The 25,640-nt window shown below is 37.6% G+C and overlaps 1 protein-coding gene across 2 annotated transcripts in view; it reads right to left on the reverse strand.

Annotated features, from left to right (window-relative positions):
- Positions 1-25,640, reverse strand: part of BANK1 (B cell scaffold protein with ankyrin repeats 1) — a 311,689-nt gene that overhangs the window by 160,953 nt on the left and 125,096 nt on the right. For both annotated transcript variants that reach the window (XM_061164327.1, XM_061164326.1), the window contains exon 7: positions 6,977-7,173. In XM_061164327.1, coding sequence (XP_061020310.1) covers positions 6,977-7,173 — 197 coding nt within the window. The remainder of the gene's footprint in view (positions 1-6,976; positions 7,174-25,640) is intronic.

Consider the following 25,640-nt stretch of genomic DNA (forward strand, 5'->3'; position numbering starts at 1 on the left):
GGGATGTTTAGGTAAAGGGAATAGCTTTTAATAATTAAATGAAGGAAGGACAAATGGACTCTGTGGCTGAGGTATATGCACAATTAAAGATATGTCTACAATAGTCAGTTGGGCTAAGCCATGTGGGCCCTCAGTGTGCAGGCTGACATGGCATGATGTGAGGTCACCAAAACTGGGAAGGAAGATCTCCCTGGGGGCCTTTTCAGCACAGCTGATCAAAAGGGAGATAAGGTATAAACCAAGAGAGCCACAGAGAGAATGAAAAGGAGGGAACAGATGTGATAGATCACGTGTAAGTACAACTGTTAAGTTAACTGAATTGATAGTTGAATCAGGGTAGTGTGAGGAAGAGAGAGTCTATGAACGGGTTCAGGGTTAAGTTAGACATATTTTTAGCAGGGTGACTTTGGGACAAGGTACTTCATCTCTACAAATCTATTTCCTCATCTGAAAAATGGAAAATAGTATATGCATTTGTGACTATCTAATTAGGAGTTGAAAATGACTTTCAAACTTTCACCAAGTCAATAATTGCAAATAATTATGCCATTAGCCAGGATGAAAGAAAAGGAACATTTGGGTATGTTGAGATCTAGAGGCCTGTAACATATCTATGTGTATACATTCAGTTTGCAGACTAAAATTGGAACCTTAATTCAGGAGGAAGGTCTAGGCTAAAGACAACGACTAGCTATCAATCATGAGAGAAGACTGTGTAGAAAGAACCACAGCTGATGGAGTAAAAGAAGGGAGTTAGAAAGGATCAGTGGAGATTTAGAAAAAAGACAGGGTCAGGGAATCCAGTGCCAAAGTTTAAGCCAGAGGATATCTGAGAGTAATCCAATGGATCTGATCCACGGTAGATTACTTCTGGCCTTTGACAGAGCAGCTTCAGTACTGGGCTGAATGCAAAACTTGGGTTGTTAGGAGGAAAGAAATGAGTGAAATGAAAAGTCATTCTTTCAATTAGTTCTGGTCCTTAAAAAAGGGATCAAAGAGAAAGCAGGGCTGGTGGGAATGTGTGTGTATTCAAGCATGTTTGTTTAGGGAAGAGTCAACATAATGGGAGAGATTAAAAATGAAGAAGAGAGAGGTTATGATTGATGATGAGGTCTCAAGTTGATATGAATAACAATAAATCAAGAGAAAATAAAGTGCATGCAATATCATTTATTGTGGATCTACCATACCTTTAATATGTTCACATTAATGTCATCAAGTCCTAAAACACCCTGTAAGGAATTATTTTTCCTATTTGCAGAAAAAGAAACTGAAGCTGAGAGAAAACAAAGAGGTTGTCCAAGGATGGAAATGTGGTATTTGATGAAGTTAGGATACAAATTGAACTTGGCTGAATCCCAAGACCATATGATTAGAAGAAAGATAAAAATTTGACAAAGACGACAAAGGAGTTGAGGGAGTTTAACAGGATGTTTAGAATTGCACAGTTAGGGCATCAAAACTGAGTTTGATGACTCCGGGAAGAAAAAAATCTGTAATGCACCACTGTGGTGCATTTAATGCGATTTTAGAAAGAGATTGCTAAGTAGCTCCAAAAGCATAACTGAGACATGAATTTGTAATGCATGCAGTCAAGTGCAGTTATGTGACTTGTTCTACTTTCTTTAGTTCTAACAGAATATCAATATTGAACAAAGGCCAGAATTCTAAAATTCATTGTAGGCTGGCCTATTAAAAATAAATGCTGAAGATAGCAGCTATGTTATTTGTCTATGAATACTCTAAACCTAAACTTGAAAAAATCCTGAATAAAGGATATGAGCAACATATTTTAAAACATGGGATCCAGTTAAGGATATTACTGGGTCAGTGAGATCAAACAAGTCCTTAAATTTGATACTTGCCTTTTTTTCCCATCAATGAATACATATGTGCTGAGCATTTCCTCTGCAGCTGATGTTGGGAGGAGAGAGGAGTCCATTCCCCTTATCAACTTCTAGACTTATAAGGAAGAAAAATTCTATAAGTAGAGCAGGGCATGCTGCCATTTAGAAGGAATTAGTATACACTAGTGTATGCTAAATTATATGTAATAATCCACTAGAGAACAAAACAGTATATAAGATATCAAAATTGAGAGAAATAATGGGCCAAAAGCAATGAATATTTTCTGGGCTAAGCATAAAGCCTACCTTCCTACAGCAGTCAGTCAATCATATATTTGGGATGGATACTTCAGGTACTTCAAAATCTACCTCTTCTGGACTTTCATTCCACACCCTTGACCATTTGAAAAGGATCGAGTCACTGTCTATCAGGCAGACAGTAGAGGGCAACAGAATCAGTCTTCATCTCTCTCTCTTTCTGGCGCACGTGCACACACACACAGACACACTAACCCACACTAGTCCACTGTCCACAGGTGTAAACAGCAGTGTCAGGCTATGTCAACGAGAGCAGGATGTCACAAGAATCCCATCACGGATGTGAGCAAGAGAAACATTCAGTTAGGAATCTTCCTGAAAAGTCTACTAGAGAAACTGCAAGGAAAACTGATTTTCCATTTCTGAAATTTTCATGAACATGATGTATCAGTAAGATCTTATTTATATATGCACCAAACTACATGATTGAACACTGGTGGAGAAAAAAGATGCTATGAATATTGTACAGATGTGAGAGTTGAACCATAAAGAAGGCTGAGCACTGAAGAATTGATGCTTTCAGATTGTGGTGGTAGAGAAGACTCTTGAGAGTCCCTTGGACAGCAAGGAGATCAAACCAGTCAATTCTAAAAGAAATCAACCCTGAATATACATTGGAAGGATTGATGCTGAAGTTGAAGTTGCAAAACTTTGGCTACCTGATGCGAAGAGCCAACTCATTAGAAAAGAACCTGGTGTTGGGAAAGATTGAGGGCATGAGGAGAAGAGGGTGACAGAGATGAGATGGTTGGATGTCATCATCGACTCAATGGACATGAGTTTGAGCAAGCTCTGGGAGATAGTGAAGGACAGGGAAGCCTGGGGAGTTACAGTCCTTGGGGTTGCAAAGAGTTAGACATGACTTAGCAACTGAACAACAACAAATATCTGTTGGCTCTCCTATTCCACAGCAAACCCACAGAGGAGGATGTATTTCTCTATACACGATGTAATCATTTTGTGAAATGTTTAAACTGATGGGGATAAATAGGGCAACATACTGAGGATAACACAAAGAAATATCACTTATTTTGCTTAAAACACATTGTAATTTTTGCTGTGCATTTTCTCTAAAATCACAAAGTATCTCACAATCTGCAGCCAAGTTTCAGTTTAGTTTCAAATTTTCAGTTATTTTTGACCTGAAAGATAAGTTTTTAGAGGATGGAATTAGTTGTCAGGGTTGCTACTTGATATATGAAAGAGTCAGATTTTCTCAAGAGTCCTGTGAAGCAAACTGTGGTTCACACTCAATTGTGAATTTAAATACCAATCCTTTACCTCTGTCCATCCACTTTTCACCTTAATTATCTCAGAAGGCATTGTTAGAAACTGAAAATTGAGTAGCTTATTTAAAAGACTTTATGGGTTATAGAAATATATGGTATTCGTATCTGTAATAGTACTGAAAGCATAAAACAAGTGTAGGTGTTAATTAGATAACTATCAAAGCATGAAGTGCCAAGTCTCACATTGTTGTTCTTTAGTTGCCAAGTCGTGTCCAACTCTTTCTGTGACCCCCATGCACTGCTGCCTGCCAGGCCCCTCTGTCCATGGGATTTCCTCGGCAAAAATACTACAGAGGGTTGTCTTTCTGTCTCCAGGGGATCTTCCCAACCCAGGGATCAAACCTGCATCTCCTGCATTGGCAGGAGGATTCTTTAAGCTACCTATTAATAATGAAAGGCTCTGCTCATAGGTTGTGTATAAATTATTAACCTTTCAAAGTAAAAAGTGACATGAAGAAATGTCAGGAAAGTGATTTGAGGCCCCTTCTTCTCTGCTTCCTCCTTCCTTCTTCTTCATCTAGCTAACACTAAGATATGGATGACACTTCTTTGTTTATGAATGTTTGCTAAGGAGTCTCTCTTTTTTTTTCTTTATTTTTAAAAATCACGATTGTTTTTTTCTTCTACCAATTTTATTCAGTTACGACCAAACTCCCTGTGTTGTAATACCCTCTGAGATTCTAAAATGAACAATGTTTCACTGATGGAGGATTAAGAACAATTGAAGAAATCAGTAAATCAGTTGGGGGTATGTTTGAATTTAAAAATATATATTTCTGCAATGCAGAAGTATGGTCAATTGGTGGATTATAAATCTCAAACTGAAAGAATATCTATTTATTTAAACAATTCTGAAAAATAGCTCATGGAACATTTGAATGCCTATTTGACAACTCTGAGATCTATCAGAATGTGATTATAACATTAAAGCTGTATAAATATTATGAAAGAAACAATAAAGCATTTTAGCAATGCAAATAGATTGCACATTTTCTCTATTAAGTTTAGATATACCCTTAAAAAGACATAGCTATTATAATTTATAGTATAAAATTTCAACATGTGTTTATCTGACATACTCTCCACAATCAGATAAGATTATTGGATTTATTTTAAATAAAACTGGTCATCAGAAGAATATTAGAAGAATAAATCAATACCATGCATGTCACAAGCTAATTCATACATTCCTATTTCTTCAACCACACATTTACAAAAGAACCTTTGGTAGCTTGCAAAATTACTGTACCTAAAACTATTCATAGCCATAAAATGTGCTTATAAAAATGCTGTCCCTTACAACTATAGGCACTTCCTTCAGCTATAGTGACAGCAAAACATTTATTTGCAAAATAATTGCTCCATCCTAGCTATAATGGCAATGTCTACTACTGGCAAAATGCAAACTGGCAAAATGCAAACTATTAACAAAAAGACAGAATACAAAAAAGAGTTTGTCAAATTTAATAAAATAATTATCAAGTATAACCCTGCAAAATTAGAATGTAGCCACATTGAAAGAGTAAGTACTAAGTCACCTAAAGACAATGATATCAGTCAAATATCAATGCTACTATTGCAGAAGCAAAGGTATAAATACCCAGAGGATGTGAGAGAGAAAAATTTATTTTCCACATCCACTGAATCCTACCCTCATACTAGCTTTCATACCTACTGTTATTATTATTATTTAGTACCATATTACTTATGAAGTATGTGTAATGTGCATGGAGCTGCATCTGTTAAAGTCGAGTCCTCACTGGAGACCAGAATGGATGCATTACCCTTTGAAAGTCAATTTATCTTGGAAAGTAACCCTGGATGCTGAAAACTTTCAGGAGGAATTTTAAGTCCAATAGTGGTTAAAATTTTGAGAATAAAGTTGTGTAGAATTGAGTACCCAGGATGTAATGAACAATAGTACTGTGTGTCAATGTACAAGGTTGAATTGAATTGACTCACTGACTTACCTGGCATGTTGCATTGGTCAATGACTATACATAGTGGATAACGACTAAAATGACTATACTCACCAGATATGTGACAATCACTATCTAAAACCTTTCCAGGAATAAAAACTATGCTTATTCCTCATTTGAAGGACATATGAGATTAAAAAATAGTTTATTAATTTCTGTATGTATTTTTGTATTAATTTCTGTATTCTTTTACAAGCAAAAGAAAAGATATCCTATTGTAATTCCAGATAGTATTGGATGATACCAATACTCTCCAATAACCATTTGCTATTCTTAAAAGTGGGGAAAAAAGTTAGATTGGTTATCATTTTGTCCTCTGGAAATAAGAAACACTGATGATTTTCATTAGTCCAATATTATAGTGACTTAATCTAATAATTAGAATATATGCTAAAATGACCAGAAGCATTTCAATGTTCTCTATTAACTGTTCACTGGTAATAAAATTATTTATCTTTTGAGAAACCAAAGACAAATTTTGACATATTCACCAACACAGTAATTGCCTACTTACTATATTTTCCTAAGAGCCATCAGAAGTATTATAATTCACTTTCTCAAGCAAAATGTGCACACCTTTGTTACAAACAGAAAATAATTGCTTTTCTAAATTTGACTATGGAAACACAAAGTGTGTTTTATGTCCTAAGGTGGTATCCTCTCTTTCAAAATCTCCCTTGTGAACGAAGAAAGTAGCATAGACATGTATGCACTGTCAAGTGCAGAACAGATAGCTGGTGGGAAACCGCTCTGTAACACAGGGAGCCAGCCTGGATGGAGCTCTGTGATGATCTAGGAGGTTAGGCTGGGGTTGGGGCAGGGAGGCTCAAGAGGGATGTGATACATGTAAAACTGTGGTGATCCGCATTGCTGCATGGCATAAACCAACACAACACCTTGTAAAGCAATTTTCCTCCCATTATAAAATAAAAATAAAAACTGCAAAAAGAACTGTCCCTTGGTTTCATTCTTACAAAGCAAATATCCTTCAAAGGGTGTTCTAAAATTTGGGGCTTCAAGCTCAAGTTATACAAAAAAGCAACTGGGACTTAACAGAGAGAGAAAAGGAATCACATACCAGAAAGAAACTTAAGCAACATGAGTTAGCTTTTGATTGGATAGACTTTTTGAATGGTTATCAAAATGTATTCCTTTAACCTAATGAATATTTATCTCATTTCATGGGCTTAATAATGCCTTACTTAAAACTTTTGAACAAAACACTAAAGGTAAGAGGTTTTTGTTTCTTTTGTATCAACTCCTCTCCAATACTGAACAGGTTATCTGGAAGCCAGAAAGGCCAGATAAGTTTCAAAAAGGGTTATTTAGGGGTGGGAGTATGGAATCAGAGCTGGTTCATGGCAATATTAAAACAAATAGACTAATCTTGCAAAACACTTAAGACAACCAATGACTCAGAACCAACAGATCCTACAAACTAGCCACATAGTAGCATCACTGTCAAAAGAGCAATGTACATGTACAAACACACACTAATTTTATAAAAACAGTTTTAGAGATAAAATGGAAAAAAACAACTTACTGAAAAGTCTTCAAAGATTTTCTTGAGTTCTTCATGACCATGCCTTTCAGCAATATGTGCTGGATCTGAACCTTCCGAATTTTTTATCTTAGATGCCCTGGTTGCTCCTGAACATTGAAGCAAATGAACAGCCAAGTTCTTTAACCCAAATTTTGCTGCACAGTGGAGAAGAGTTGGAAGTTCTTTGAAATAAGAATCTGAAATAAGCAAAACAGAATAATTTTTTTCATCATATTTGGAACCATATAAGAAAAAGTCAAACACAATCTATTCTTAAAAATAATTCCCACAAAGCATTGCTGACTTTTAGGGTGATTTTGCAAGTAAGAAACCATCAATGGTTTTAGCAGTGTAGACTCTCCCCTTTCTATTCCTCATCTTAAATTAAGCATACATTAATATTCTCACTAGCATTAGTGCCTCTCCCTTACTTGTGTGGTAAGTTTAATATAGAAAGGCATATCAATCTCAAATGTAAAACAAAACAAAAACATTTCATTGTAAACACTCCTTTTGAATGTATTTCAGTATTAACCAAATACTTAAATAACAAATAAATTCCTCTATAAGATCTTTTTTGTGTTTTATACTTCCATGCCTACTTTGTTTCCTTTTGAAGTTGAAATGAACATGAAATTCCAGGAAGGGTTATGTTAGATTTCTGTGTGAGTTTTTTCTTTCAAAAAGTAACTGCAACAGCAAATACAGGTAGGCACTTTTATAAAAATCTTCAGTATGGAATTTTTCATTAGGATTTTACAGGTTTCATGCCAATGTTTTGGAGTTCGAATTTCTTAATTAAATATTAGCTATTAGTTAGAAGACATGATGTATTAATTATACATAACTAGAAAATGATGAATGCAAACTGCTACCCCAATGATAACACACACACACACATACACAAACTGGTGAGTGATAGTTTATTATTATTCTATACTTTCACATCTTGCTAGAAAAACTGTGTTACAGAAATTACACATCACCTCACTTTAATTGCTGTGGCATTATTAGAAGAAAGCAATGTGAAGATTTATAGTAACAGAAACAAAACCATCAAAGCAGAAGTCAATTATCTTTCAGCAAAATTCTGAAGCAGTGAAAATAGCCACCTCATAATGTTTTGGAAAATTGTGAATCTGGCCTCATTTATCTCTTTGCTATTTTGTAAACCAAAAAAAAAAAAAAAAAAAAAAAAAAGGAAGAGAGAGGGGATCTAAACTTGGTGCTTTCAATTCACTTGGGTGTGTGGGTGTTTGAGGGCTAAATAAATTATTTAGGTTATTGGTTTGTATGTTTAAACAGGAAACACAACAAAACAAATGCCTTTAGGACATGTTAAAGACTCTGGTAAGGAAATATTTTATCCTTCAAAATGTGTTAGAACTAAATGGCTGCAGGTAGATCTATGATGAATTTCAATGACAAAAGCACTGGTCCCTTCTTATATGGTGTGCAGTGAGTAAAAAATTATCAAGTGTTTTATAAAGATGAGCTTATAATAGCTGAAACTGTTCAAGGTAGGTAGCAATTTTCAAACTAAAAAGAATGTATTTTCTTAAAAAGGAATTAAGATGCAATTTTCTATTTATTTCCATTTAAATAAGCTATAAAATAATTTTCTGCTATAACTAAACAGGAGATGGCAAGAGTGAACGTTCACATTCTAAGAATCAGCCAACTAAGATGGACTGGAATGGGTGAATTTAACTCAGATGACCATTATATCTCCTACTGTGGGCAGAAATCCCTTAGAAGAGTTGGAGTAGCCATCATGGTCAACAAAAGAGTCCAAAATGCAGTACTTGGATGCAGTCTCAAAAATGACAGAATGATCTCTGTTCGTTTCCAAGGCAAACCATTCAATATCACGGTAATCCAAGCCTATGCCCCAACCAGGGGCATAACTGGCATAACCAGTAACGCTTAAGAAGCTGAAGTTGAATGGTTCTATGAAGACCTACAAGACCTTTTAGAACTAACACTCAAAATAGATGTACTTTTCATTATAGGGGACTGGAATGCAGAAGTAGGAAGTCAGGAAACACCTGGAGCAACAGGTAAATTTGGCCTTGGAGTATGGAATGAAGCAGGGAAAAGGCTAATAGAGTTTTGCCAAGAGAATGCACTGGTCATAGAAAAACACCCTCTTCCAACAACACAAGAGAAGATTCTACACATGGACATCACCAGATGGTCAAAACCGAAATCAGATTGATTATATTCTTTGCAGCCAAATGGAGAAGCTCTATACAGTCAACAAAAACAAGACCAGGAGCTGACTGTGGCTCGGATCATGAACTCCTTATTGCCAAATTCAGACTTAAATTGAAGAAAGTAGAGAAAAGCACTAGACCATTCAGGTATGACCTAAATCAGATCCCTTATACAGTGGAAGTGAGAAATAGATTTAAGGGACTAGATCTGATAGAGTGCCTGATGAATTATGGATAGAGGTTTGTGACATTGTACAGGAGACAGGGATCAAGACCATCCCCAAGAAAAAGAAATGCAAAAAAGCACAATGGCTGTCTGAGGAGACCTTACAAAGACCTGTGAAAAGAAGAGAAGTGAAAAGCAAAGGAGAAAAGGAAAGACATACCCATTCGAATGCAGAGTTCCAAAGAATAGCAAGGAGAGATAAGAAAGCCTTCCTCAGCGATCAACGCAAAGAAATAGAGGAAAACAGTAGAACAGGAAAGACTAGAGATCTCTTCAAGAAAATTAAAGATACCAAGGGAACATGTCAGGCAAAGATGGGCTCGATAAAGGAATGGTATGGCCCTAACAGAAGCAGAAGATATTAAGAAGAGGTGGCAAGAAAACACAGAACTATACAAAAAAAGATCTTCACGACCCAGATAATCACAATAGTGTGATCACTCACCTAGAGCCAGACATCCTGGAATGTGAAGCCAAGTGGGCCTTAGGAAGTATCACTACGAACAAAGCTAGTGGAGGTGATGGAATTCCAATTGAGCTATTTCAAATCCTAAAGGATGATGCTGTGAAAGTGCTGCACACAATATGTCAGCAAATTTGGAAAACTCAGCAGTGCCCATAGGACTGGAAAAGGTCAGTTTTCATTCCAGTCCCAAAGAAAGGCAATCTCAAATACTGCTCAAACTACCACACAATTGCACTCATCTCACACTCTAGTAAAGTAATGCTTAAAATTCTCCAAGCCAGGCTTCAGCAATATGTGAACCATGAACTTCCAGATGTTCAAGCTGGATTTAGAAAAGACAGAGGAACCAGAGATCAAATTGCCAACATCCACTGGATCATCGAAAAAGCAAGAGAGTTCCAGAAAAACATCTATTTCTGCTTTATTGACTATGCCAAAGCCTTTGACTGTGTGGATCACAACAAACTGTGGAAAATTCTTCAAGAGATGGGAATACCAGACCACCTGACCTGCCTCTTGAGAAACCTTTATGCAGGTCAGGAAGTAATAGTTAGAACTGGACATGGAACAACAGACTGGTTCCAAATAGGAAAAGGAGTAGGTCAAGGCTGTATATTGTCACCCTGCTAATTTAACTTATATGCAGAGTGCATCATGAGAAAGGCTGGGCTGGAAGAAGCACAAGCTGGAATCAACATTGCCGGGAGAAATATCAATAACCTCAGATATGCAGAAGACAACACCCTTATGGCAGAAAGTGAAGAGAAACTAAAAAGCCTCTTAATGAAAGTGAAGGAGGATAGTACAAAGTTGGCTTAAAGCTCAACATTCAGAAAACTAAGATCATGGCATCCGGTCCCATCACTTCATGGCAAATAGATGGGGAAACAGTGGAAACAGTGTCAGACTTTATTTTTTTGGGCTCCAAAATCACTGCAGATGGTGATTGCAGCCATGAAATTAAAAGACGCTTACTCCTTGAAAGGAAAGTTATGACCAACCTAGATAGCATATTTAAATGCAGAGACATTACTTTGTCAACAAAGGTCCATCTAGTCAAGGCTATGGTTTTTCCAGTGGTCATGTATGGATGTGAGAGTTGGACTATAAAGAAAGCTGAGCGCCGAAGACTTGATGCCTTTGAACTGTGGTGTTGAAGAAGACTCTTGAGAGTCCCTTGGACTGCAAGGAGATCCAATCAGTTCATCCTAAAGGAGATCAGTCCTGAGTGTTCATTGGAAGGACTGATGCTGAAGCTGAAACTCCAATACTTTGGCCACCTCATGCAATGAGCTGACTCATTGGAAAAGACCCTGATGCTGGGAAGGATTGGGGGCAGGAGGAGAAGGGGATGACAGAGGATGAGATGGCTGGATGGCATCACCGACTTGATGGACATGGGTTTGGGTAAACTCCAGGAGTTGGTGGACAGGGAGGGCTGGCGTGCTGCGATTCATGGGGTTGCAAAGAGTTGAACACAACTGAGCAATTGAACTGAACTGATAATTAAACCAAACCAAAGTTAGTAAAGAAAAATATTTGCATGATGTCAGATTTTTACATGCCCTTGGTCATCTTTCTCTGTTATACCATCATCACTTGCCAGTCACTGCCTTACGCGTTGTTCCTGCACATTGCTATTCTGGTATACTTTTGAATCACAGTTATTGCAGAACAAAATATTATTTTCATTAAATAAGTGTTTCATCAGTATACAAATACATTCACCTATAGCCTGTTTGTAAATTTTTCAAGTTTAAGGTGATATAGTATTAGAAACAACTACGATAAACTTGATTAAGAATCTCTCTTTTTATACACCAGGAAGAATAAGAAAGACAGTGACGAAGTGGACATGGTTTTTCAGGGCTCATTTCTTGACAGTTTTGATATTCTGAGCCATGTTTTCTGGCACATAAAAGAAAGAAGTTCTGCTGATTTAAGATTATGCTGCATATATTAAATGGAACTACAGGCTTGTAGGTTGGTTCCTTTATTTTCCATTTCTTTATTTCATTTTTAGTTGTAGCCGAAAACCCACTAACCTACTAGAAGTCTTTGTGAAGTTATAGACATGAAAAAGCTTTGGAAGTCATCTTTCCAGTTTCCTACCCAGTAAGAGAATTGCCTTCCTACAGTCTATAAGAGATAATCTTCCACATAGTGCCTGATTAGCCCTAATGATCGAGTTTTTTTTTTTTTTTTTTTTACTTCCTAAGGCACTGTTTCTTGATTAGACAACACTGATTATTAGACATTTTTACTTCTGTTGAGGTGAAATGCACTTCCTCTAAATTACCTGATCTTCATATCCCTTGAGCTATACAGAATATGATCCTTATGAAGGTGCGGGCTTACAATCAGCTGGGTTTGCCATATGTTCACTGTGTGAAGTTTCAGCAAGCCACTCAGTATTTGAGCCCAGCTGTATTTCAGCATCTCAGTATTTCAGCGTCCAACTTTGGAGGGCTATTGACATAATTAAATGACAACATATTCTAAAAAGTGCCCACAAGAATCTTAGTTTCCTTTTCTCTCTCTCTTTTGCATCCAATGGTTTAAAGCTTCTTTATCCTAACTCACCTTTGCCCCAACCTTACGATCACAAATTCATTTCACTATTCCAACTAGTTATCACCCTAAGAGGCTGACTCCACTTTTTAAATGGTGGATCTGTTTGAAACCTGCCCCAATGTGATCATTACAGCCATCCCTTTTATGGTCTTGGATGAGGTTATTTCTGCTGTTTAGTTTCATTATGTAAGAAATGCTCAGCTTGCTAAGGTACATGACCAATAATTAGGAAATTTCTAATTTGTTTTTTAAAGAAATTGATATATGGCAGAGCTAACATTTCAAAGAATTAAAATGTTTTGTAGGAGTAATATTAGTTGTTTTAATACAAATTAGATCATGACCTCTAGCATTATTTTTCAGGACATAAAGTTAAATATACTTAATGTATGTGTATATATCATTATATTAGTATAGATATTATATTTATGTATGAATAATGGTATTCATGTCAATAAAGGTATAATTATGCTAAATAGTTTGGGTTTTCTGGTATCATGCTTTTTATAAAATCATACTTTTTACATTTTACCTTGATTTGATTACTATAAGAATTTGAGATAAGATTTGATTACTATAAGAATTTGAGACAAGAATGAATTGCTCTGTGTACCATACAAGCACATTTGTAACAGTGTAAGATAAGAAAGTTCTTTATCTTAATAAAACAAACAAACAAACCTTGTTGGGTGAGCCTATCTCTCCTGGGCATTCACTCAGTGTCAGAGAACGCACACACGCATGATCAGTCGCTAACTTATGTCCGACTCTTTGTGGCCCCATAGACTGTAGCCCACCAGGCTCCTCTGTCCATGGAATTCTCCAGGCAAGACTACTAGAGTGGGTTGCCATTTCCTACTCCAGGGGATTTTCCCAACCCAGGGATCGAACCTGTGTCTCTTAAGTCACCTGTGTTGGTAGGTGGATTCTTTATTACCGAGCCACCTGAGAAACCGTCAGGGAATGAGTGCTGATCAAAGAATGTATCAGTGACTCAGGGGATTATTGCAATCTATCCTTTGCTCTTCTTCAGTGCTTAATTTTATTCTAGACCACATGATTAGTAATGTTTTTGCTTACAGATATTTATGTTTTGATTGCTTTTGAAAAATTACAGAAGTGTCATTTCACTGATCATGAGTTTCAGGAATTTTGACAGTTATACATATCTACATAACCACCACCCAAAACAAGCTGAAGAATCTTTAATCACCATTGCAAGTTCCCTTCTGTTTCATTTGAGTCAATTCTCCACTTCAGAGGCAACTACTGTCTAATTTTTATCAAAACAGATGAGTTTTATCTCATCTGATATTTTACACAACTGGAATCATACAGTATATACTCTTGCATTCCATTTTCTTCTCTATTTCTGATGAGAAGTCAGGTGTAATTCTTATTGTTTTCCTGTATGGCATGTGCTTTCCTCAATACACACATTCTCAGGTCAACTCCTACCCCAGGTACTTTTAAGATTTTCTCTTTATCTTTGATTTTTATCAGTTTAACTCTGGGGTGGGTAGGTATAAAATTTTTGTATATATTCTGCTAGGGGGTTACAGGGATTATTGAATTTATGGTTTAATGTCATTCATCAATTTTGGATCATTCCCCAGCCTTTAGTTCTTCAAATATTTTTCTGCTCATTCTCTCTTTTTACTCTGAGAATTCAATTACACATATGCTTGATATGTAATATTATCCCATAGACCTCGAGTCAAATCTGAGTAGATAAGCTGAGTTTGTTCTTCTTTTAAAGTTTTACTTAGACTCTGGATTTTTCATCTTTTTCAGTTTGAATAATTTATTTTGACTGTCTTCAAGTAAACTGATTCTTTTCTATTTTTTCTACAATTATGCCCACCTAATATTCAAAAATTTTCTGATATTATATGTTTCTAGAATTTCCTTTTTTAAAATTATAATTTCCATTGCTCTGATGAAATTTCCATCTCTTTATGCATTTGTACCATTTTACAGTAGATTCTGTAACATACATATCATAATTATGTTAATGTTCCTATTTGACCATTTCAACATCTGGAGCATTTCTATGTTTGCCTCTAATGACTATCTTCTCTTGATCACAGGTCATCTTTAATTCTTTCTTTGTATTTCTTATAATTTTATATCCGGTGCTGAACAATGTACTAAAGGATCAAAGTAAACAATATCTACCCCAGGAAAAGGCACACCCTTTCTTCACTCAGACAGTTAGACTTGAAACCTGACTCAAACTAATCTGTAGATGAGCTGAACTTGGTCATTTTTTTGTGACTTCACTTAGATTTAGTTAATCACTGGCTTCAACTACTTTGAGGGCAGAACCATAATTTTCTTGCACAGCATGGGATCTAAGCTTCGGGGAGACTCAAGAAATCTCTGTTGCTCTACAGACTGGCTGTCAGCCTTTGGGTAACTGGATGGTTATTTTTCCTCTCAAGTTCTGCTTCCAGACGTTTTCACCTCAGAATATCTCACTCAGACTTTGTACAGCCTCTGTATACACCCAGTTAAGGTAGGTTCCTTACTATCCCAAGTAGGGGCTATCACCCCACTTTTACAGCTCTCTATATTTAGAATCTGTTTGCTGCTGCTTTCTATACAATAAAAGCTTTGATGGAATTTGTTTCAGCAACTCTGTCCCACTCCTGCTCTTTAGCAGCCACTAGTGGTCCAAGAACTGAGAACTTCCAGGTGTACAAGAAGGATTTAGAAAAGGCAGAGAAACAGATCAAATTGCCAACATTCATTGGATCATAGAGAAAACAAAGGAATTCCAGAAAAACACTGACTTCTGCTTCATTGACTATGCTAAAGCCTTTGATTGTGTGAATCACAACAAACTGTAGAAAATTCTTAGAGATGGGAATACCAGACCACCTTACCTGTCTCCTGAGAAACCTGTACGCAAGTCAAAAAGCAACAGTTAGAATCAGACATGGAAAAGCTGACTGGTTCCAAATTGGAAAAGAAGTATGTCAGTGCTGTATATTGTCACCCTGTTTGTTTAGCATATATGTAGAGTACATCATGTGAAATGCCAGACTGGATGAATCACAAGCTAAAATCAAGATTGTCAGGAGAAATATCAACAACCTCAGATATGCAGAGGATAACACTGTAATGATAGAAAGTAAAGAGGAACTGAAGAGTCTCTTGATGAGGGTGAAAGAGGAGAGTGAAAAAGCTGGCTTAAAATGCAACATTCAGAAAACTAAAATCATAGCATCCAGTCCCATCATTTCATGGCAAATAGAAGGGGAAAAAGTGCAAGCAGTGACAGACTTTATTTTCTTGGATTCCAAAATCAGCATGGATGGCAACTGCAGCCATGAAATTAAAAGACACTTGCCCCTTGGAAGGAAGGTTATGACAAACCTAAACAGCATATTAAAAAGCAGGGACATCACTTTGCTGACAAAGGCCCATCTAGCCAAAGTTATGGTTTTTCTAGTAGTCATGTAGAGATGTGAGAGTTGGACCATTGGACCATAAAGAAGGCTGAGCACCAAAGAATTAATGCTTTTGAACTGCAGTGCTAGAGAATACTCCTCAGAGTCCTTTAGACCACAAGGAGATCAAACCAATCAATCAATCCTAAAGGAAATCAACCCTGAATACTCATTGGAAGGACTGATGCTGAAGCTCGAGCTCCAATACTCTGGCCACCAGATGCAAAGAGCCAATTCACTGGAAAAGATCCAATTGGAAAGATCCATTGGAAAAGATGCTGGGAAAAAGTGAAAGCAAAAGGGAGAAGGGAGTGGCAGAGGATGAGATGGTTAGACAGCTTCTCTGACTTAATGGACATGAATTTGAGTGAACTCTGGAAAATAGGGAAGGACAGGGGAGCCTGGTGTGCTGCAGTCCATGGGGTCTCAAAGAGTCAGACACAACTGAGAGAATGAACAAGTGTATTTTAAGGGTATTTTAAGGGTCTTTCTTGACCTACTGCCTGCCTCCAGTATTGATATACTAGCTTTGTGCACGTAAGACAACCTACAAAAGTTAGTGGGTGATGCAGACCCACTCTGTAATGGGGGCTCTTTGGGATTTTCATTCATCACACTAGCTCAAGTATAGCCATTAAATATTTGCTAAATATTCAGCTGGTTTTTCTTTACTCCTCATCTACAGTGAGTTCTTGTCTTTTTGCTTTGTAAGGGATGAGGAAAGTTATGAGTTGCTTCTCTATCGTGAAGGGCTTGTTCTTTCCTGGAAGTTAGTTCATTCAGATTTCTTTTGTCAGTCATTTTCTGCTGTATTTAAAAAGGCTACTATGATTTCGAAGATCATCTTGCTTGTTCTTCCTATCACAGTAAGAATAGTAGACTCTTATGTTGTTGTACATCTTAATCAGAAGCCAAAGTCCAACGAGACCTAAAGACCTTAAGTTTATCATTTCTTAAATTCACAGCTTTTGTTTTGTAAATAGTTTGTTAATCTCACCTATTAGATTAAAATAATAGATTCTTTAAGATAGTAAAAAAAACTTTTAGAGTGTACTTAATCTGCAATATACATCTCATTGCATATATTTTCATGAAATATAATTTCATTTCATGGCAATTTTCATTTAATCAAGATTGTTCATTTGCTAAGTCGTGTCCAACTCTATGACCCCATGGATAGCAGCAGGTCAGGCTTCTCTGGCCTTCACTGTCTTCCAGAGTTCACTCAAATTCATGCCCATTTAGGTGATGTTGTGTAACCATTTTATCCTCTGCCACTCCTCTCTCCTTTTTGCCTTCAATCTTTCCCAGCATCAGGGTCTTTTCCAATGAGTCGGCTCTTCACATCAGAAGGCCAGAGTATTGGAGCTTGAGCTCCCATGGCATCAGTCCTTCCAATGAATAATCAGGGTTGATTTCCTTTAGGATTGACTGGTTTAATCTCCTTGCAGTCTAAGGGACTCTCAAGAGTCTTCTCCAGCATCACAGCTCAAAAGCATCAATTCTTCAGTGCTCAGTCTTCTTTATAATCCATCTCACATACATATGGGCTTCCCTGGGAGCTCAGCTGGTAAAGAATCCACCTGCAATGCAAGAGACCCCAGTTCAATTCCTGGGTCGGGAAGATCCGCTGGAGAATGATAGGCTACCCACTCCAGTATTCTTGGACTTCCCTGGTGGCTCAGCTGGTAAAGAATCCACCTGCAATGGGGGAGACCTGGGTTCAATCCCTGGGTTGGGAAGATCCCCTGGAGAAGGGAATGGCTACCCACTCCAGTATTCTGGCCTGGAGAATTCCATGGACTGTATAGTCCATGGAATTGCAAAGAATCAGGTATGACTGAGCGACTTCGACTTCACATCCATACATGACTACCAGAAAAACCATAGCTTTGACTAGATGGACCTTTTTTGGCAAAGTGATGACTTTGCTTTTTAATAAGCAATCTAGGTTTGTCATAGCTTTCCTTCCACGGAGCAAGAGTCTTTTAATTTCATGGCTGCAGGCACTGTCGGTAGAGATTTTGGAGCCCAAGAAAATAAAATCTGTCACTGCTTCCACTTTTTTCCCTTCAAGGTAAAGTAAAAAAGCCATAACTCACACTAGGGTGTGGCCAAACTGCTTTTAGCTTTTTTCCTTGACAAATTTTCAGTTTTCAGTTGTTTCAATCAATGTCTTTCAAATGGTAATTTCAGAGGAACAGAATTAAATGTCTGGTAGAGGAATTTTCCAACAAAAATTTAATTTCATTAGCTTTGGAAATAAAAATAAAAGAGATGACCTGGAACCTAGTAAAGAAATCAAGTCACATTTATTTAGGCTGAGCCATTTCTAACAGTTCAAGATAATCCCTATAAAAGATGGCCAATAGTTAGATTGAAGTTCTCAAACCAAAGCTTTCAAAAGATTAACCTAGCTTCCCAGAATAATAAAATGGGAATATGCCCAGGGTTAGCTTTAGAATTTTTAAAGTAAGATGCATACGCAAACTGAAAGTGCATGCATGTAATCCTCTGTTCTCTTAAATCATTATCTGGAATAGTAAATCTTTATTCCCTCAATGTGTGATGGACAAACAATGAAGCACATGCCAGAGAAGATACAAAGTCAGGGGATCTGCCTTCTAATTTCAGCTCAGCCACTAAATCTGTGGTACTTATAAAAGTTCTTTCACTTCCCTGGACCTCTGTTTCTTCTTTTATAAAATTATAAGTTTGAGGTCAGAATTGTAGGACTTAGGATATTCTTCTGGGCTAGAGGCTATGTCACAGATGGTTTTAGGGTAATTTTCCCTGGATGCTAATCAGATACCAACTAAGTGGGTAAGGATATTTGCAAAGTTGAATAAAGGTAATGATTTCCATTCCTATTCCTTTCATCATAGGATTTGGAGTCAGATGAAATGTTACTATTTCTATGGATCTATAAGACAGAGAGAGCATGACTGGATTTATGAATCTGACTGCTTTGGAGGAGCACATATGCAACATATGAGGCATCACTCTTCCTATCCTGTTGAAAGAGTAGATATAACCTATTGAGAATTGCTGGCAAAAAAATAATACTACCGAAATTACTGTATTTCTAGAATCTTGATACCATAAATTAAGCACACAAGGGAAATAATGGAATATTAAAGTTCTTTCGTGCAGTTTGTTATCTGTCTAGAAACTTTATTTATATGCATATGCGATAGTATTTTGTTCCTATGTTCATTTAAAAAATACCTTTCGAAAATTACCAATATGTTTGCTTCTGATTCTGAACAGCAAAGGAATAAGAACCTAGAAAGAAGCCAAGAAAGAGTCTAGAAAGATCCAGGAAACTTGGAACGCTAAGAGTATGGAAACAAGATGGGCTGGGTAAGGATCAAATGTCTAGTTACTCTACCTCCAGGTCGTGCCTTCTGGGTAGAAAGTTACCCACTGTCCTTTGTATGGTTTTCACACACAAAGCCAAAGAATGTATGCTACCAAGTAGTAAATCAAAATATCTGACAAATGCGTGAGATTTTGTTAGGAGCATTTGGTATTTTTTGAGGACTTCTTATAGTCTTGAGAACCTGATTTATTCTTTAAAAAATATTAAATAATTTTGATAATATAGTGAATTAAGGCAGGAAAGTAATCTTGGAAATTTTTCTGGGCAGTAAAGAGGTTGGTTAGAACTTTGGGAATATTGTCATATGTAGTGGATAGGCAGAATATAAATTAAATATGAGAATGATTAGGGAAGCATCTACATGTAGGATGGCTGGAAAGAAAGGTGAACTATTTAGAGAAACCTGCTAGGAAGCTTTTTCAGAAGGAAGAAGGAATAACTGACAGCCTGAATGAATTAGAGAGGAGGCAGTAAAAATGTGCAAGGACTGAGACATCAGACATTCAAGAGAAAAGGCTGTTCAGACTCCGAAGGAAAGAGTTGGATTTAAGATAACATTCAGGTTTATGGCTACAAACTTATGAGGTAGAAGAGAAGGGATATTCATTAAAGAAGGTCACATTTCATTGTCATGGAGAAGTTCAAGTGGGAATGTTGATGGCAATACAATTATATGGCATTAAAGTATATTAGATATTTGTGACTTTGAATGGAGCATATTGGTTATAAACTTAGCTCCTGTATCACTAAACATTAATAATCACCACAGAACAGTTTTTTTGTTTTTTTTTTTTTGTGGAAGAGGAAGTATTCTGAAATAGGGTCCCAGAGATTCTTTTGCCATTTAAGGTAACAAATTCACAGATCTAGGGACTAGGATGTGAATATCTTTGTTGCTGTTGTTTAGTCGCTAAGTCATGTTCAACTCTTTGGTGACGCCACGAACTGTAGCCTGCCAGGCTCCTCTGTCCATGGGATTTCCCAGGGAAGAATAACGGAGTGGGTTGCCATTTCCTTCTCCAGTGAATACCATTAGGAGGCAATTATTTCACTTACTATACTAAACAAGTGGTGTTAAACCAAAAGGCACTCTCATGAAACAAGAAAGGGGTAATAACTCTACAATTCAACATGTCTTAACACTCTCAGCAATATATATTTTTCCTTGACCAAGAGTTAATATTATGCATATGACCCAAATGATAGCTGTTACCACACTACCAACACATCCTTATTATCCAAACCAGGATAGGATATTCTGAGAAATTTTTTTATCAACTGGATACAGTTGTTTTGCAAATCTATTGACCAAGATTTTTCAAACAGATTGTTGGGGGATCCCTAAATCCATGTGGGTCAACTACAGTCTTTTAGAGCTGCTGACCTCTGAACAGGAGAAGGATGGTGAGTGTGATGGTTAATTTTATGAGTCAACTGTCTTGGTTATCGTGGGCAGTTGTAAGGTCAAACACCAGTCTTGAGGTTACTGTGAAAGTATTTTTTAGGTGTGATTAATATTTACATAAAGGACTTTAAAGCAGATTACCCTCCATATTGTGGGCAAATCTCATCCAATCAGTTGAAGGCCTAGGAGAAAAGACTGAGGTTTACAAAGAGAAGGAATTCAGTCTCCAGACTGCCTTCAGACTTAAGACTGTAACATCAACTTCTGCTGGAAGGTTCAGCTTGTTGGCCTGCCTCGCCGATTTCAGAATTGCTAGCCTCACAATCCAGAGAAGGCAACAGCAACCCACTCCAGTACTCTTGCTGGAAAATCCCATGGACGGAGGAGCCTGCTAGGCTGCAATCCATGGGGTCGCCAAGAGTCAGACACGACTGAAGTGACTTAGCAGCAGCAGCAGCCTCACAATCACATGAGTCAGTTCCCTAAAGTAAACCTTTTACTCTCTTAGTACATACCCTTGATCCCGTTTCTCTGGAGAATCCTAACTCAGTGAGGGAAATGACTGCACTGGTTCTGGTAAACTATAACAAGACCTAAAAATCAAGTTCTAAATGCAGTGAATAGCCACACCTGCAATAACACTAAAAAGATATTCTGTAACTGTTTAGTAAAGGTAATACCCAGAGAGCAAAGGAGTTCCTTCATGAAGATTGTTTCCAGATAGGTTAGTAGTTGGGCGGTATGGGGGATTTCTGGACCTGTCAAGCTTTTCAGAGGATAGAAACTCTAGGTTTGAAAATTATCATTGTATGACAGCTGCAAAAGTAACAGGGAGTTCCTTAAGGATTAACTTATTCAATCTGTAATTTAAAAGAGAAAAAAAACCAAACAGACACCCTTTCTGCTGTGTGTGTGTTTGTATGTGTGTGTGTGTAATCAAGGCTAACACATGTGTGCATTTTTCTTAATAAAATGAGTGAATGTTACAGAGACTATTTCTTGTTGCCAGTTACTAATGGATAGTATTCATGTTTTTCTCTAACCCTGTGATAAACTTACAGATTTACACGTATTAAGTTTGACCCTGAAAATTCTACGTTTTTTGTGTGTCAGCTCAGAGAAGATGAACATATGTGTCTCCATAATTTGAGCACAGATAGTTCAGGAGAAGGGAATGGCAATCCACTCCAGTATTCTTGCTTTGTAAATCCCCTCGACAGAGGAGCCTGGAGGGCTACAGTCCACGGGGTCGCAAAGAGTCGGACACGACTGAGCATGAGCCATCATACAGTTCAGTGCAGGACATTCAGAAGGCTCATGTGCCAATTTTTCGTTCTGTTAATGGCAGATGACATAGATAAGAGGCAGAAGATGAAAGAAAACAAGGGAAAAGAAAAGAAAGTGATATTCTAAACAGTTGCTTTGTTTGCAGGCTAAGTTGCTTTAGTTGTGTCCAACTCTGTGTGACCCTATGGACTGCAGCTTGCCAAGCTCCTCTGTCCATGAGATTCTCCAGGTGAGAATACTGGAGTGGGTTGCCATGCCCTCCTCCTGGGGATCTCCCAAACCCAGGGATCGAACCCACATCTCTTACGTCTCCCTGAATTGGCAGGCGGTTTCTTTACCACTAGCACCAACTGGGAAGCCAGATAAGCTGCCTTATAGTCCTATAAACAAGAGCTCTTTATTTTTGAAGCTCAAATAATACTAGTCTGATACCTAATGCTTACCAGGGTTTTATTGATTTTAATCTATGGTTAGCTTCATTGCCATCAACAAATTAACACATTAAGTATTTACTGAGTACTAGAGACTTTTTCAGGCACTAGGAATAAATTCATGAACAAAATGGACAGGGCTCCTTCCTCAAGGACAGCATTTGCCCCCAGAGGCAAAAGTTGTGATTTGAAGAGAAAAATGTGCTATGAAACAAAAATCACTATGTTTTGGGGATTGCAAAAAAATACCATAAAGAGTATCTGAGATAATTTCAAACTCGGCTTTATAAATTATTCATTAAAGTCATAAATTTAAATAATTCAGCACAAATAATTCATAACCTTTCCTCTTCAGTAAGGTCATCTGCCTGAGAAGCTAACTCCAACTGTCCCTCTTTCTCTGGGGCTCCTGTGCCTCAGAGAGCCACAGCTCGTCACAGTGGATAGGGAGGCAGTGGCCAAGGAGTGGTTAATAATCTCTGCTGGCTGACTGGATTCACCCCGGCCCTGCCACCATTTGAGCAAATGATAGACACTTTCAATGCCTCATCTGTAAATCAGGTTTGAAAATAGTACCTACCATGGGTTTGTTGAGAGGAATTACATGATATAAAGTAAGAGACGTTCTTAGAATTATTCTTAACCCAGAATACATAATATGCAAGCATTAGCTCTTATTAGTAGAGGAAAAACACACTATATTAGTGATACTGATTTTTCTGATTTTATTTTCTCTTCCTTCTTCTTGGATGCACTCTGAATGTATGGGTTTTACTTACTTATCTCACATTCCTCTATCTTCCCTCAGCATCTAGAAGAGTACCTAGTATAAAGCAGAGTGTGTTAAACTTCTAAGAATTCATGAGGGTTTATTTTCATTTTTAGTAATGATACACAAAAAATAGTCATGTATGGATGTGAAAGCTGGACCATAAAGAAGGCTGAGTGCCTAACAATTGATGCTTTTGAACTGTGGTGCTGGAGAAGACTCTTGAGAGTCCCTTGGGCAGCAAGGAGATCAAACCAGTCAATCAAACAAATCAATCCCGAACACTCATTGGAAGGACTGATGCTGAAGCTGAAGCGCCAATACTTGGACCACCTTATGCAAACTGTCCACTCATTGGAAAATATCCTCATGCTAGGAAAGACTGAGGGAAGGAGGAGAAGCAGGAAACAGAGGATGAGATAGTTGGATGGTATCATCAACTCAATAGACATGAGTCTGAGCAAACTCCGGGAGACAGTGAAAAACACGGAAGCCTGGTGTCCTGCAGTCCATGGTGTTGCAGAGTTGGACACAAATGAGTGAACAACAACAACAAAACCTTCAGCTCATGAAATTTACTTGAGAATATGTGAAATATATCCTTGGGAGGATATATGAAAAAATCTATACTTGGAGGCTCAAAAAAATGAACTGGAAGAATCTATAATATTACAGGCAATTTACATACCAAAACTCTAGTTTACTCAATCACTACAAGTTTCGATAATGTGCTATGTGTAAATCTGTTCCTAATTTCCTGTTTTTATTTTAGCAGTGATGCATGTGTAACTACTTTGAAGTGAGTTTACATGAATACAATTATTTTCTTATTACCTTTACTTCTCATGTCAGAATGAGGAATAATCTTCCCAATTTCTTTTCTTTTGAATTGATTTCTTCATTGCCCCTATATTCTATTCAGGTGATTTAAAGTGAAAACTAAAGAGGTACACACAATTTCACGCATTGTGAAATTCATATTTGGGGACAACATATAAAAATATTTCTTGCAAAATACCTTTGATATTGCTTCTTTCTGTTCCTAATTTTCTTTTCAGGGAGTTCAGTTCAGTTTAGTCACTCAGTCGTGTCTGACTCTTTGTGACCCCATGAACTGCAGCATGCCAGGCCTCCCTGTCCATCACCAACTCCCGGAGTCCACCCAAACCCATGTCCATTGAGTCAGTGATGCCATCCAACCATCTCATCCCCTGTCATCCCCTTCTCCTCCTGCCCTCAATCTTTCCCAGCATCAGGGTCTCTTCAAATGAGTCAGCTCTTCGCATCAGGTGGCCAAAATATTGGAGTTTCAGCTTCAACATCAGTCCTTCCAATGAACACTCAGGACTGATCTGCTTTAGGATGAACTGATTGGATCTCCTTGCAGTCCAAGGGACTCTCAAGAGTCTTCTCCAACACCACAGTTGAAAAGCATCAAGACTTCGGCACTCAGCTTTCTTTATAGTCCAACTCTCACATCCATACATGACCACTGGAAAAACCATAGCCTTGACTAGACAGACCTTGGTTGACAAAGCAATGTCTCTGCTTTATAATATGCTGTCTAGGTTGGTCTTAAGTTTCCTTCCAAGGAGTAAGCGTCTTTTAATTTCATGGCTGTAATCACCATCTGCAGTGATTTTGGAGCCCAGAAAAATAAAGTCAGCCACTGTTTCCACTGTTTCCCCATCTATTTGCCATGAAGTGATGGGACCGGATGCCATGATCTTAGTTTTCTGAATGTTGAGCTTTAAGCCAACTCTTTCACTCTCCTCTTTCACTTTCATCAAGAGGCTCTTTAGTTCCTCTTCACTTTCTGCCATAATGGTGATGTCATCTGCATATCTGAGGTTATTGATATTTATCCTGGCAATCTTGATTCCAGCTTGTGCTTCTTCCAGCCCAGCGTTTCTCATGATGTACTCTGCATATAAGTTAAACAAGCAGGGTGACAATATACAGCCTTGATGTACTCCTTTTCCTATTTGGAACCAGTCTGTTGTTCCATGTCCAGTTTTAACTGTTGCTTCCTGACCTGCATACAGATTTCTCAAGAGGCAGGTCATGTGGTCTGGTATTCCCATCTCTTGAAAAATTTTCCACAGTTTGTTGTGATCCACACAGTCAAAGGCTTTGGCATAGTCAATGAAGCAGAAATAGATGTTTTTCTGGAACTCTCTTGCTTTTTCGATGATCCAGTGGATGTTGGCAATTTGATCTCTGGTTCCTCTGCCTTTTCTAAAGCCAGCTTGAACATCTGGAAGTTCATGGTTCATGTATTGCTGAAGTCTGGCTTGGAGAAATTTAAGCATCACTTTACTAGTATGTAAGATGAGTGCAATTGTGCAGTAGTTTGAGCATTTTTGGCATTGCCTTTCTTTGGGACTGGAACGAAAACTGACTTTTTCCAGTCCTGGGGTCACTGCTGAGTTTTCCAAATTTGCTGGAATATT

The sequence above is a fragment of the Dama dama genome, chromosome 17 (assembly GCF_033118175.1).
Source record: "Dama dama isolate Ldn47 chromosome 17, ASM3311817v1, whole genome shotgun sequence".
Lineage (NCBI taxonomy): Eukaryota > Metazoa > Chordata > Mammalia > Artiodactyla > Cervidae > Dama > Dama dama.